At 35.7% G+C, this 15,702-nt stretch overlaps 1 protein-coding gene across 1 annotated transcript in view; it reads left to right on the forward strand.

Annotated features, from left to right (window-relative positions):
* gask1a (golgi associated kinase 1A) overlaps positions 1-9,009 on the forward strand; it is a 34,008-nt gene extending 24,999 nt beyond the window's left edge. Inside the window, exons 3-5 of the mRNA XM_051866520.1 lie at positions 2,576-2,698; positions 6,266-6,369; positions 8,341-9,009. Of these exons, the coding sequence (XP_051722480.1) occupies positions 2,576-2,698; positions 6,266-6,369; positions 8,341-8,536 (423 nt within the window). The 3' untranslated portion in view covers positions 8,537-9,009. The remainder of the gene's footprint in view (positions 1-2,575; positions 2,699-6,265; positions 6,370-8,340) is intronic.
* Positions 9,010-15,702: the final 6,693 nt, after the last annotated feature.

The raw sequence follows: 15,702 nt of genomic DNA on the forward strand, positions 1-15,702 counted from the left end.
TATAGCAGTGATGTGTCAGTATGGCCTGTGGAGTTTGAGAGGGAAGGAAGGTGTTCTAACTGGGAATGAGCTGGTAAAACACACTTTCTGCACCACAGGATCACATTTCACCTTAACTCCTCACCCACAGTGTGGTATCACAACATACAGGAATGTTGTTAAATCTTGTGAGAAAAGATAATACCACTGGAATCTCTTAATACTCTCTGTCCTGCAAGTAGTTGCTTGCAGGGTTAAAGGAAGAATGAGTCTGAAAACTGTTCATACTACCATTGAACCTTTCCATTGCACAAAAGGTTCTTTATAGTGGAAAAAGGTTATTCAGAATCAGAATATTAAAATGTTCTTTGCACTAGGAAAAAATGGTTAACTGTTTCTTTGGCTATGTTTACACTGTCAGTCCAAACCCGATTATTTGTGTATCCTGTTAGAATCTGATCTAAATTATTAACTGTCCCCATTGCGTATCACAACCGGATCTGATTTGTGTGTCCTGTGGCGCTCTTTCGTTTTCCTGAATATTTGCATTGGTTTCTACATATGGCAATAACGTTGCGTTAGTAAACATATGCCAAAAAAACAACAACAACAACATGGAGGGGTTTGCAAACAGATGTTTCTTATTTACAACATGACAATGTGTAGCCACAGTGCTGGACTACTACATCCTCTGAGACAGCGGCAGAAAGGAAGGAGGCTGGTATGAGCGGCTTATTCTGTGCTGTTGTCTCCACAGACACAACATTGCTTCTGCAGCGACTTTCAGCATGTTTCCTATAACAATATCTGGCATGTTTATATTTTATGTGGCGTGAGAAAGTGACATATACCACGCAGAATCCGACTGTGATCAGACTGAAATGTATTTCCTGAAATGCAATGTGAATAGGATTTCAAACCACATATGAATGGATTTGTAAAAATCGCATTTCATGTGATTTTCTCAGACTGTCCTCCAAAAAAAAAACGACCCTATAGGTCGTTTTTCAAGCACCTTATTACAACCTATATTTACGTTTTAAAAGTCAGGCGCCCTCTAGCTGGCGTAAAAATAATGACAGTGTCGTGTTACATCTGTCGTCACGAAATGACGCATGACTGTCGTTACCAATCAAAATGCGTGTTCATTTAAATGCAATGTGTGGACTTTTTACACCATTTGTCCTATTTCCATTTAGCAAAACTCATTTTTTTTTATTAACGACTACAACCACCCCACCCCGAAACCTACCCATAGTGATTTATAGTGCATATACACTTTATGAGCACATGCGTTCCCTGGGATTGAACCCACGAGCGCATGATCACACGCATGCATATTGTTATATATTGCAATGCTCTGCCAATTGAGCTACGTGAAAACCGAAATATGACGCAGATAAAAGGGAACAATGCATTAAAATGAAAGAGTCCTGTTGTCGATAGGGGCGCAACTTTAGTAAACGCTCCTATGGGTCGTATTTCAGGGAAGTGACAAGCGACCTATATAGGCTTATTGTCTGGAGAACATGTTGGATTTTCTTGCCATTCACACTTGCTAAATATGATCAGATTCCAATCGGATATGCACAAAAAACAGATTTGGACTGACAGTCTGAACATGGCTTTAGTGTTTTGGTTTGGTTCTGTTCTGTTTGCCTGTGTTCCCGATCCTTGTTTGTTTCTATGGTTACTGATTATGCTTCGCACCTGTCTCCAGTTCTGTTGATTAGCCTCCTTGTGTATTTAAGCCCTGAGTTTTCCTTAGTCCCTTGTCTAATGTTAATGTATAGCGTCTACTGTAGTGGGTTGTTTAAATGTAGTTCCAAATGTAGGTTCAGGAAGAGCCTTAACATTCAGTCCTGTCAATCATCATTACGAAGGTACATAAGCAGCAGTCACTGTGTCATCCCAGCATCCCAGCACTGCACCATTCTTCCAGCATCCCTCCTCCTCCCAATCTCCTCCTCAATTTCTCTTATTCTCCCTCTGCGCAGTACTGTTATAGGGGGTTTTAGCTCAGAGCTCGAGCCTCCTTCGAGTACAACAAGCCAAGTTTGTTTACCATTAACTATTAAGACTGAATGGACAGGTGATCTCGTAAACCTGGTGTTCAAAGTCAGTTTGATCATCTTCTTGCATCTCTTGGATTACTACAGCTCACCATAACACTTTATTTTTAAGTTATAAGTGGTTTAAAAAGATGTAGTTTAAAAGCTTATATTTGTGAATGTCTATTGACATAACAGAGATTAAAGGAATGTCTATTTGGTCACAGTTTAGTATGAGGAACACATATTCACTATATTGCCTCAACAAACCCCTAATTTACTGCTTATTAATAGTTAGTAAGGTAGTTGGTTAAGTTTAGGTATGGGGTATAGGATTAAGGGATGTAGAATATGATCGTGCAGAATAAGGCATTAATGTGTGGTTTATAAGTACTAATAAACAGCCAATATGCTAGCTGCAAGCTAATTAGCAACTAGTTAATAGTGAGAAATGGTCGCAAACTAAAGTGTTATTGTCTATTTTTCATATAACAGAGATTACATGTAATTTCTTTAACATGTGATTCATTTGTTGTTTCCTCCAGGTGAATGACAGACTGGACCGGTCTTGCTGTGGTTTCAGACCAGACCCATCAGATCTGTGTGTAGAAAACCTGCTGCATATCAAATGTAAAAACCCAAAGGACTTAAATCTGGTGCACATCCTGGTAAATTGAATATTGGTGATATTTGTCAGATCATCTGATATTAACATATCAATACCGAGCACCCAACATCCTCATTCTAGTTTTGTCCATCCTTCAGAGTCAGGTTGCTATTGTCATGCAGGTTGTTTATGCATTTAATTTGTGGTCATGAGAAATAGATGTTGTTCCCTCAACATAAAGAAGTTTTGGCCACAAGAAAAATATATTGTTCCCTCAACATAAGATCTTGATGCCATGACTTTACATTGCGTGGCCACGACATAAGTGTCGTTATACGTCGACAAAATGATCTTGTGGACACAACTTATTATCACATTCCCACAAATTAATATGTCATTGCCATGACAACAAGTGAACCGAACAAGTCCCCTGTCACCGTAATATTTAGAGGATAAAGGATATGTATTTTTAGGTCCTAATTTATATTAGATGGCCTTAACTACTATGTACTTAAAACAAAAAAAATAAGTACAATGTAAAAACATGTACGTACACAATAAGTGCATTGTATCAAATGATTCATTTAAATGTAAGTACATAGTAGTCAAGGGAACTTAATATAAAGTGGGACCTATTTTTATTATACATATTTAGAGGATAAAGGATATATATTTATAATTTTTTTTTAAATAAACTTAAAAACATTTTTGACCGCAAGTGTCTTTAAACTAGTCAGGACTTCATTTGACTTTATAGAGAGAGTAAACATGCATAAATAATGACACTATGGCTTCAGCAAAATTTGAAGCAGTTCCTTTTTTTTATGTAGTTTTATTGACTGACCTTATGACAAGGTTACATAGCTGGCAAGTTTTCGTTTTTCTACCAGGAGAGTGTCTTTTTTCTTTCATTCTGCTTTCCAATATCAAAAGTAATATCTTTCCAACAGCTCTTGAGATCTACGTGAAGTTTGAGCTCCCACTCAAACTGTGAGTTAGAACCCCAACTAAATTAAGTGAGGCTGCTGAAATGAGTCAAGGCAATCAGTTTCCATGGGAGCCTTTATATTGGTTCTGTAGCCATTATCTGATAGTGTTCGGAGAGATGGAGAAATGGAGCTCCAGTGTGGTGTGGTTTAGGTTTTTGGAGCCAGTCTGCAAAAGTCATCTGTTTTAATATCGCTTGCCCACAAAATCATTCCACAATTTTAGAAATATGTCCCTATCGCTTAGAAAAACCTACAGAGCTCACAGCAACCAGTATAATTCATAAAAGCTGTCTTTTTTTTTAACCCTAACCCTGAAATTGAACATGCATGTGAAGTGAAAAAGTTATATTTTATGCAAGTCTGACTTTTTGGCAGACAGGATGTTTTTGTGTTACTTTATTCATGACTTCTGCATATATTTTTGTACACAGTAAATATACTTTTGGCACAATTACGTGAAATGTAATTCAAAAAGAAAAAAAAAAAAGAGTTTGGTGTTTGGTATCAGGTGCCCCTTGTTTTGATATTTTGTATCTAATGCAATGCAATTCTAATACTTTTAAGGGTGACTTAAAGGGTTAGTTCACCTAAAAATTATAATTCTGTCATTAATTACTCACCTTCATGTCGTTCCACACCCGTAAGACCTTCGTTCATCTTCAGAACACAAATTAAGATATTTTTGATGAAATCCGATGGCTCAGTAAGGCCTGCATCGCCAGCAATGACACTCCCTTTTTCAATGCCCAGAAAGCTACTAAAAACATATTTAAAACAGTTCATGTGACTACAGTGGCTCAACTTTAATATTATAAAGTGACGAGAATACTTTTTGTGTGCCAAAAATAACAAAATAGCGACTTTATCCAACAATATCTAGAGATGGGTGATTTCAAAACACTGCTTCATGAAGCTTCGAAGCTTTACGAATCATTTGTTTCGAATCGGTGGTTCATGTGACTACAGTGGTTCAACTTTAATATTATAAAGTGAAGAGAATACTTTTCGTGCGGCAAAAATAACAAAATAGCGACTTTATTCAACAATATCTAGTGATGGGTGATTTCAAAACACTGCTTCATGAAGCTTCAAAGCTTAACGAATCATTTGTTTCGAATCAGTGGTTCGAAGTGTGAGTCAAACTGCCAAAGTCATGTGAATTATTGAAGTTTCAAAACAATTATGATGTAACGAAGCCTCGTTTACTGAAATCATGTGATTTTGGCGCTCTGAACCACCAATTCGAAACAAATGATTCGTAAAGCTTCGAAGCTTCATGAAGCAGTGTTTTGAAATCGCCCATCACTAGATATTGTTGAATAAAGTCGCTATTTTGTTATTTTTGCCGCACAAAAAGTATTCTCTTCACTTTATAATATTAAAGTTGAAACACTGTAGTCACATGAACTGTTTTAAATATGTTTTTAGTAGCTTTCTGGGCATTGAAAAAGGGAGTGTCATTGCTGGCGATGCAGGCCTCACTGAGCCATCGGATTTTATCAAAAATATATTCATTTGTGTTCTGAAAATGAACGAAGGTCTTACAGGTGTGAAACGACATGAGGGTCAGTAATTAATGACATAATTTTCATTTTTGGGTGAACCAACCCTTTAAAGGGTTCAACAAAAAATAAAAATTCTGTCATCGATTACCCTCATGTAGTTCCAAAGCCATCTGTGAAACACAAATGAAAATATTAAACTTGAGCGATTTCTGTCCCTCAATTGAAAGTCAACGTACTTTGACATTTCAAAATATTTTAAAAAGACAAAAAACAAAAACAAAAAAAGGTAACACTTTCATATAGGGAACACATATTCACTATTAACAATGACTTTTCCCTCAATAAACTCCTAATTTACTTCTTAATAATAGCTAGGTAGTTGTTAAGTTTAGATATTGGGTAGGATTAAGAATGTAGAATAAGGTCATGCAGAATAAGGCATTAATATGGGCTTAATAAGTACTAATAAACAGCCAATATTCTAGTAATGTGCATGCTAATAAGCAACTAAAGACCCTAAAATAAAGTGTTACCAAAAAATCTAGTGGTTAATCCAAGTATTCTGAAGAGACACAATGGCTTTGTATGATAACAGAATTTAGTATTTTAATCACATATAAAGATGGATTAACATTCATCAAATATGGGAAGCGGAAGCTCAAATGTGCTTGTTAGATGTGCAAGAATCAATGAGGTTTGTTCTTGTGTCAAGCAAGTACAGTTTAGCTTCCATTAACCACATTTTATGTGCTCTATGTATGTGCGTTGATCAATGTTTATATGTGAATAAAAACCAAAATTAAATCTGTTGAAGTCATATAAAGCGATTGAGTCTCTTTAAAAGAGTTGGATTAAACTGCTCGATTTTTACAAAGTTTTTATGAACTTTGTGAACATTCAATGGGTATTCAATGGCTTATGCTTCATTAAAAATATCTTCATTTGTGTTTCAAAAATGAAAAAAGTCTTTTGGTTTTTGGAATGACATGAGGGTGAGTAATTGACAGAATTTTAATTTTGGAGTAAAATATCTTTTTAAATGTCCAAAAGTTTCCAAACAATGTGGGGCACTGTATGTAATATAAATGAGCATTAATCTATTCAAATATGGTGTATGTAAACCTCTATTTATAGGTTCGGAAGACCGAACCATCCAGACTGGTTTTTATTGACAATGCAGGAAGACCTCACCAACCACAAGACAATCTCAACTTCAGACTTGTTGAAGGTATTGATGAGTAAGTATTAATACGTGTATATTTATACTATTTACAGCAGGGGTCTCCAACCCTGATCCTGGAAAGATACCTTCCCTGGAGACTTAACTTCCAAACCTTCTCCAACATGCCTGTAATTTTCAAGTAACCCTCAACTATTCGATTAGCTGGTTCAGGTGTGTTTAATTGGGGTTGGAGCTAAACTCTGCAGGATAGTAGCTCTCCAGGGTAGGGTTGTACCAGCCGTTCATAAGTTCTTACTTTATTTGGAGCTTAAAGTCAACACTAGTGCCTTAGAAACTACTAACTAGTTTGTAGCTAATCTCTGTACTTTATATGGTTGCTCCATTTGTTCTGAAGGCAGAATGTAGCTAGAGGGTTGGTGATACACAAGTAGGTGATACAAAAAAAAAAAAAAAAAAAAAAAAAAATATATATATATATATATATTTTTTATAATTGATTTTATTTGCACAACATGGAACGATTCACACATAGGTGTGCTGTTTTGGTTCGTGTTAAAGAACCACTAAAAATTTATAATATATTCACACAATGTTCTCTCTTAAAATGTAAAATGTTAACATTATCATATATGTCTAAAGAATTGAAATCTATCAGGTAAAATGAGAGTTTATTGATGCATTTATGGCTTGCATTTACGGATGTGTTTATTGATGATTTTATTCCAACCATTAATCCTTGTCGGAGACTTCCGTAAATATTTAACTTATGCATGGTTACATTTCAACTTTCAAGTTTAATGGTGCAACGCAAAAAGTTGTAACTTAGTGTCCCTTTACGTCAAAACTAGACTTGCAAGCAACTTACGCACAGCTGGTGCAACCGGCCCCATGAGCAGGGTTTAAGACCCCTGGTTTACAGTGTTATTGTATAAACATATGGTGTGGCCAAGTATAAAATCAGTTAAAATGTGTTAACTATTACTACACTGTAAAAAAGAATTGTTGGTTTAACTTAAAAAAGTAAGTAACCTGGTTGCCTTGAAATTTTGAGTTTGTTGAAATTAAAATTTGAGTTAATACAATGAAGGTGATTGGTTTAATCAACAGAAATTTAAAATATTATGTTATCTGAACTACATTAATTATTTAAGTTGATTTGACAAAAGAAAAATATTGTAATAAATAATGAAAATAATTTTTTACAGTGTAGGTTTGAACCATGACTTCTTACCATTGTGCCCTTGAGCAACACACTTCGTGTGTACCCAGAGGAACTATTCCTGTAAAATGCATTGCAATTACATTTGGATAAACGTGTTAAATGAATTAGAAGTAGAAAAGTTATGTTTACAGATACAAATTTTAGAATAAAGATCCTGGGTAATTCTTTGGTATGGGGAACACATATTCACTAGCTACAACTTTTGCCTCAATGAATTTACTGCTTATTAATAGTTAGTAAGGTAGTTGTTGTAGCATTTAAGTTTAGGTATGGGGTAGGGATGTAGAATATGGTAATGCAGAATAAGGCATTAATATGTGCTTTATAAGTACTAATAAACAGCCAATATACAAGCTAATAAGCAACTAGATAAAAGTGAGAATTGTTCCCCATATTGAAGTGTTACCAGATATTGTTCTTAAGGAAATAATAATGTTCTCCCGTCTGACTGATCAACATGTACAAAACTCTCAGTGTAAAGGCCCATTAAAACCAAGGACTGTAACTCTAACGATAAAGATATAGTTCTAAAAATTGTTCTAAATATAACAGAATAGCAGAGTTCACACCACAACTATAACGATAACGGCACAGAGAAATAATATAGAATCAGAAGTATTTTTCCAGCTGATGAACAATGAAAACATTGACAGCCAATCAGAATCCATCCTGCTTTAAAGAGCTGAAGCAGCAGACGACAAAACTGCACGCTTAGAATAAACAGAATGATATTGTGTGTTGGTGTTGACACTAATAACTATAGTTATCGTTCTTGGTGTGAATGGTGTATTTGTTGATTGGCAGGTTTCCGGAACGGGCTGTTTCAGTGCTGCAGTCAGGATGTCTGGAGAGGATGCTCCTTCGCTCCCTATCTGTGGATCAGGAATTCTGGGTGAGCAGAGGAGAGGCGTCCGGACTCAAATCTCTCATCCGGCACATAGAACAAAGAGCCAAGGCCCTCCTCCAGCATATACAAGAGAAGAAACTAAGACTTAACTAAAAACTCTCCCATGAAGAGATTCTCTCATTTTGTAAATAACCAATTACTGAATTCTCAGAAGACACAAAAGGTTTATGGAAATTGTTTGCTTTGATTTGAATTGCCCAGATTCATTTATGTGCATGTCTCGAAGTGTGTTTGTTGTGCTGTTTAGAAAATCATGCAAACTATAAAAGACAGCTTAAATGAGAGGAGGCAGTGCATTTGCATGGATTTTTGAGTGATTTACCTAATCAGGGTTGACAATCCTTGAACTGTGATTAACTGGTGCTCTCAGTATCTGAGAGAAGAGATTCCAGATGGTCATTTGCAAAGCAGAACTCATGCCGAGGCACATCACTATGAAGAGACTCAACAACAAGCAATTTGTCTTTCCATGCTGAATGTGTAGAATGTGTTGAAACAATTTTCACTCAGAAATTGCTATAGTAAATTCATAATGAATTAAATGTGAAATTTTGTTGTAAAACTTACTCCAATAATCTTTGGCTTATTTACAATATATATATATATATATATATATATATATAAACTTGGTAACACTTTATTTTACAGTGCCGTAGTTACACATGGTACCAGTGGCATATAAGCTGCGAATGCTCTGCATACCCAAGCCATTCGTGGACTCGGCAATTAAAATTAACATTATAAATGACTATTAAATCCCTTTAACAATTGTTTGAGGTGTACCATAAAGCCTACATGTTGCGTAATGCATATGTAAATGTCCGTAATTTATTTATTTGCCAAACAACGGTAATTTTCTTTAAATCTGCCAGTTACGGAGACTTCCGGGTAAGCTGATCTACAGCAGCATTTGCACCTTCGTGCTTTTGATATGGAACGTCATCATTGGCCCGCGTTCTCATTGGTTTGCTGGCCTATGGCAGATTTCATGGCAGGATAAGCTGCGAGCAGATCGCTCGCCCAAGAGGTAAAATGAGCTGCTGCCAAATCCCGATCACTGAAAATCACATTGTAGTTGATACAAAACTAATTAGACTTAACCAAATGGGGAAAAAATCACAACTAAAACTATTTTCATAGTATTTCATTTTCTCCATAGGAAATTTTTTTAAGGAAAACTTATAAATTGTTTAAGACAGTCCTACTGTAACTAGGCCTATCAGAGGATGTTAATCGATAGTCTTTGCATTTGCATCAGTTTGCATAATTTCAACTTATTTTTTAAAGAATACTGATATTTTTATTTATTATAGCCTACTTATATTTATTATAATTACATTTTATTTTTTATTTATAATAGGCTGCTAATACTGATTGTGTTATACTTATTTTAAATTATTAATTTAAAAAGTACTTCTGGCATACATTTAAATTGACGCCATGGTGTTTTTTATTTGTCGTGTCTGATTTAGATCTGTGTCTAAACTGATACGTTTAAAAGTGAAGTATGTTGTTTGTGTGACACTTACAGCAACTAGCGGATTACAAAAATACAGCATATTTTGCAAACGCACCTTTCGCATGTCGCGCCTCCGTCGACTCAAACATCACAAAAGCTCTTACAGGTACTTGTGAAGGCACGTCTCAACAGGTAAATATAGGCTACTCTCAATAAAAGGTCCAACATATTAGAAATACTTTTCGCTTTGTTGCTATTTGTCATGAGCAATGAATAAACTAACACTGAGAACACGAGTGTCTCGCATATTAGCTATAAACCCATTGAAACTGCATCGGCCACATTTTTTTACATGACGCCCCACCCAGCATACCCCGTTAAAAAAAGTCACAGCTCGCCACTGGTACTTACTATAGTAATAACAGTAAATTATGCATAATTACAAGTAACTAACCCTAAACCAAACCCTAACCCTAACTGTAACTCTATAGTAAGTACATGTAGTTAATTAATAGCACTCAGTACTTAATGTAACTACGGCACTGTAAAATAAAGTGTAACCAAAATCTTCTTTTACAGTGTAGACACCAAATAATCGACAAAACCTTTCGCTCATCTGCATTTTACAAAACCATTATTTACATGGAAGAAATTGAACTTCAATGTAGAACATCTTGCAAGCCCTTCTGTGGTGCATTCAGAAAGGATAACTGCATGTGTAAATGAGAAATTTAGCAAATGATTCCAAGATATTTTTCTTCTGCACAGTGTATGTGAAACTTCAAAAAAAAAAAAACAAAACAAAAAAAAACAATGGAATTATGTTGTACAAGCTAAATCTTCAATGAAGGCTGATACAGTCTAGAATAGGTGCTGAGGACTATGAAATTGTGTTATGGTATGAAACTGAGCCCATATCCAGGTATCTCCTACTGGCTCCTACAGGGCATTCAGTGCCTGAAGGCACAGTTATGCACAAAACTGCTGAGTCTAAATTTATGCTGTCGTATGCAGTTATCATACATAATTCTAGGCTTTCGACTGGGTCTTATAGGCCACATAATGTACACACACTGCAGTTAAATATGGTTGTCACTCTTTGTCTGAGCAATGATCATTTATACCAGTGGTTCTCAACCTTTTTGACTCCTTTTTGGCCTCCTATTGTTAAAAACAATATTCAAAGACCACTTGACTTCTACAGTTTGTGATTTACTGGATAATGATTAAGGATAAATTTTAGAACTGAAACGTTTCCAGATTTTCTGCTTGATTTACAACCCAAATACTATAAAATATGTTATTATTGTTGTTATAATTTTTTTTAGAGCTTGGTGTAACTAGAAAAAAAAATGTATATTCATAGTTGAGGGGTCATAGTTGAGGGGGTTGGCTTATTGTAATGCTTGTTTTCTCTTATTTTAAATAATTTTAAATCATCTTGAGGCCCCCTTGGAATTTTGCTGAGACCCCCTAGTGGGCCCCGACACCCTGGTTCATATACTGATTTAGATGATAGTGATATTTGTTTCTTGAAGGAATCGTTCTTTTAAGCAAGTAACGAGTTGAGCCAGTTCACAGAATCGAACTGATTTGAACTTTAGTTCAGGGGCCTGTACCATGAAGCCAGATTAGCTGGCTAGCCAGGGGTGCCTTTCCCAAAAGCATCGTTAGCCAACTAACATCGCAAGTTCCATCGTTACTAACATAGTTTAACGATTTGGTGTTTCCCAAAACCATAGTTCAAACGAACATGCACAAACTGCATCACAAACTTGTGTGGTTGGAACGACAGCTCTCGAGCTGTGGTTAGAAGCATAGTTTCCTGTTTTTATGACATGTGGACTTAATAAATCGTTATCTTGAGCAAAATAAGCAAGCTGACATTAAGTACAATGTATATATTTTATTTTGAATATAGACAAATGTCATTTATATATTTTAGTTTGCCAAGAGATTTAAAGCACCGTTTTTGAAGAGTGCGCATGTGCGTACGTGCTCTGGTACGTAAATAAGTTATTACTCACCACTTGCTTGACGTCATTCAGCAACGTGGTTGAACGACAAGTATTGCGTATTGCGACAATACGGTTTCGGGAAACAGTCGTGACTAGCTAGTTGATTTGTTCAACGATGCATCGTACTATGGTAGTTCAGCAGCGAGTTACATCGTTGTTCGGGAATCGCACCCCAGGTAAGTTTCAGATTAGTTTGCGCCAATCCTGGGTTTTAGATATCATGAAAGTGACTTGGCTTTTATGGTTCATCACCATAGTAACTTACGCTCCATGGCTAACCTGCTCCGGGGCAGGTTTTGTTCTGGGTAAGAGATCTCAAACCGAAATTGGACCAATCAGATGTGAGTAAAGTGACACCGACACATCCAACGCAATAAAGTCACTCCCCCAGTTTCTCTTCCTCCAAATTAAAGGTCACTATATAGTAAAAACAATTATTTAACAATGAAATTGTCTGGCTTTAATGATAATTAGAACTATTTTTTGATTTATATATGATTTATATAATTATTATATGATCTATATTATTGTTAATCCATTACACACAAGCAATTTTAGTTTATCAGTTATTATTAAGCATTTAGTTTAAATTAATATTAATATATACAGATCATATGTAATATAAATAAGCTGTAGAATCAATAGATAACTCTTTAAAAATGACTACAGTCAAAATGAGTCTTTATCGCTATTATCAACTATATAAACTAACTTCACAAGTTTCACTTGCACTGATAGAGCAAGATAATTTCTTTTATTTGTCCTCTTTCATGGACAAGTATTTTCTTTAGTGTACATGCATTTAAATTCTTCATTTTCTTCAATCTCTTAATATTCCGCAAAAAAGTTTTGAATCGCGCTGGCTCTCTGGTGAGAAGTGAATCACAGTTTCTCTCTGTTGCAAGGCATGTGATTGGCTGTTTGCCACTGATTTCACGCACACGCTCCACAAACTCAGGATCAAAGCCTGAGCTGACAGAGAAAGTTGATGATCAGCATCATGGTACCAACAAAGCCAGATTAGAGTGGTTTGGTATTGTTAACTTGAAACTAATCCTATAACGATCCTATAATGAAAGTTTGTTCAACTACCATCATGGTACAGGCCCTAGGTTGATGACTCAAAACGGACATCCGAAGTAGCAAGCACGCTTGTGGAGCACTGAATGAGCCAATAAGCATGCTCAGAACTGTAACTGAACCAAAGGACTGGTTTGAAATTAATGAATCAAACCTACTGACAGAGCTGAAAGCTTTTTATTCATGTTCGACTCAAAAAGCACCGAATTAGCCAATTCTGTTCAAGTTTTCAAGGAACCTCAGAAAACTTCGACAGTTAGAACTGGCTCATTCGGTTGTTTTTAAATCAGTTCTCTTTTTATTCGTTCATTTCAAACTAGTTCATTGGTTCAATAACCCGTCTGGACATGCTTATTTGTGCTACTTCAGAATCAGATGTGCATCTTGCGTTATCAATTCAATTCAGTGATTCAGTTCAATTCTGTGAACCGACTCAACTGGTTACCCTCTAAAAAGACTTTTTCGTTCAAGAATTATTCAAGACTAATTTAGTTTATGCATAATTAAAAACCTGAATTAGAAATTTGTCTTGAATAAATGTGTTTATATAAGATTTATGAAGTATTTCAAGACCTCAATCATAAGAAGAATGACAAGTATCTGACAGCATATTTATAATGAACACACACATAAGTGATTAAATCACATTTTTGGAGTTTGCACTTTTGAGTTTGTCTTTCTTTGTTCTAACACAACTGAAAACTTTAAAATAATCCAAAGATATTCAGCAGATATCAGTTCAATCAGAGACAGAGACTGAAGCAGAGTTTAGAGTGGCTATATCGAGCCCATCTGTTCATGAGCTGATCTTGTCACTTCTTATAAGCCTTATACTGATCACACATTTGGAGATTAGGAGCGTGCAGAGGGAGAAAAATAAATGATATCAGCGAAACATTAAATCTCCCTTTCATCCAGTTTAAATTCCCACAGGTCTCATTTACATTTGCCTAATGTGGGCCAGAGATTCCTGCCTGTGTTCTGCTTCCAATTTCACTTCAAAGTACTTTGACTGCTTCTTTTTAAACTTAGAGAGTTCACCAAACAGCAGAGATTGTAATAAATTGGAAGCCTCGAGAGTCGAGAACATCAGACTTTTTTAGCATAAATGCTGAATGCAGAGATATTTTATATTCCCAATGAGTTGATATTATATTTAAAATGGCAAGGAAAGTGTTATAGTGTTATTAGTGTTTTGTAAGAAAAGTTAGGTAAAGCACAAGTACTCATAGGTCTCTACTAAAGCACAGGGTAGTCTCATAAGGGCCATGACACACCAAGCTGATGATTTGCCACCAGAATAAGCGTTACATCAGCTTTAATCGTGAAATGGCACTGGCTTTCGTTTGTCTCGTGACCGACTGTGTCATGCTAATTTTTGGGTGTATCGTATGCTGTTCATGCTGTCATAACTATTGTAATTTCAAGATGACAACACGTGACCCCAGGTGAAAAAAAAAAGTACACTTCCGTAATGTACTTAAAGTGCTCTATTTTCATGCACTAATTTTGTACTTAATATACTAAAAATTATTTTTTAGTACTTCTTAAGATAATCTTAAGAACATCTAAGTTTACTCAACTGTGGTATTTTGAGACACCATGAATATGAACTAAAATGTGTTTTAACATACTATCTCTGTATTAAAAAATATTTATTTAGTTACCACTTGTAGTACAACCCATAAGTGGACTACAAGTGCAAAATGAACCTGCAGCGCTCAGGCCGTATAGTAGTCATGTGGTACAAGCAGGAGCGCTCTGAAAATTTCCAGCTTACAAATTGTAATTACGAGTACTTGCAAATGCTTTTTACAGTTGAAATATCATAATTCAACAAGAAAGAAACTCATACAGGTTTGGAACAATGTAAATGATGACAGAATTTTCATTTTTGGATGACCTAACCCTTTAAAGGTGATTTACTCACCCTCAAGCCATCCTAGGTGTATATGACTATCTTCTTTCAGTCACCGTGATTTTGCCAAGTAAGACATGTTCCTGGATCAACATATTTTGTTAATCCTGGAACAACATTCTTGCCTGAAAATTTAGGCATAACCCTATTCCTACCCCAAAATCTATCCCTACCCATAATTTATGCCTTGATTGGAATGTTGTTCCAGAATCAACAAAGATGTTGATCCAGGAACATGTTGTACTTGAATATCCTTAGTCCTTCAAGGTTTATAATGGTTGTGAATGGAGGCCCGCATTTTGAAAAAAATAAATAAAAAATGCATCCATCCATAATCAAAGTGATCCATATGGCTCCAGGGGGTTAATAAAGGCCTTTTGAGTCGAAGAGATGCATTTTTGTAAGAAAAATATCCATATTTAAAACTTTATAAATTCAAATAACTAGCTTTTGGCGGACGACTGCACGTATACTGCGTAACTCGACTTGCGCCAAATGAGTAACCCCGACACAATGTATGACGCAGGATGTAGTCTTCTATCAAAATCCTCTGACATTTCTCTTTAAAATTTCTTGTTTTAGACTTCCAGCTCGTGACCGGTGTTTTGTTTTGCTCTCTCCTCTGCGCCTCCACGTTCATCATTGCGTCATTGCTTTCAGGTCAAAGGTTGCTCTTCCGCCCAAATCTGCCCAATACGCAGTATGCGAACAGTTGTTATTTGAATTTATAAAGTTTTAAATATGGATATTTTTCTTAGAAAAAAACGCAATGCTTCGCTTCAAA

Source organism: Ctenopharyngodon idella, chromosome 16, assembly GCF_019924925.1.
Source record: "Ctenopharyngodon idella isolate HZGC_01 chromosome 16, HZGC01, whole genome shotgun sequence".
NCBI classification, from domain to species: domain Eukaryota; kingdom Metazoa; phylum Chordata; class Actinopteri; order Cypriniformes; family Xenocyprididae; genus Ctenopharyngodon; species Ctenopharyngodon idella.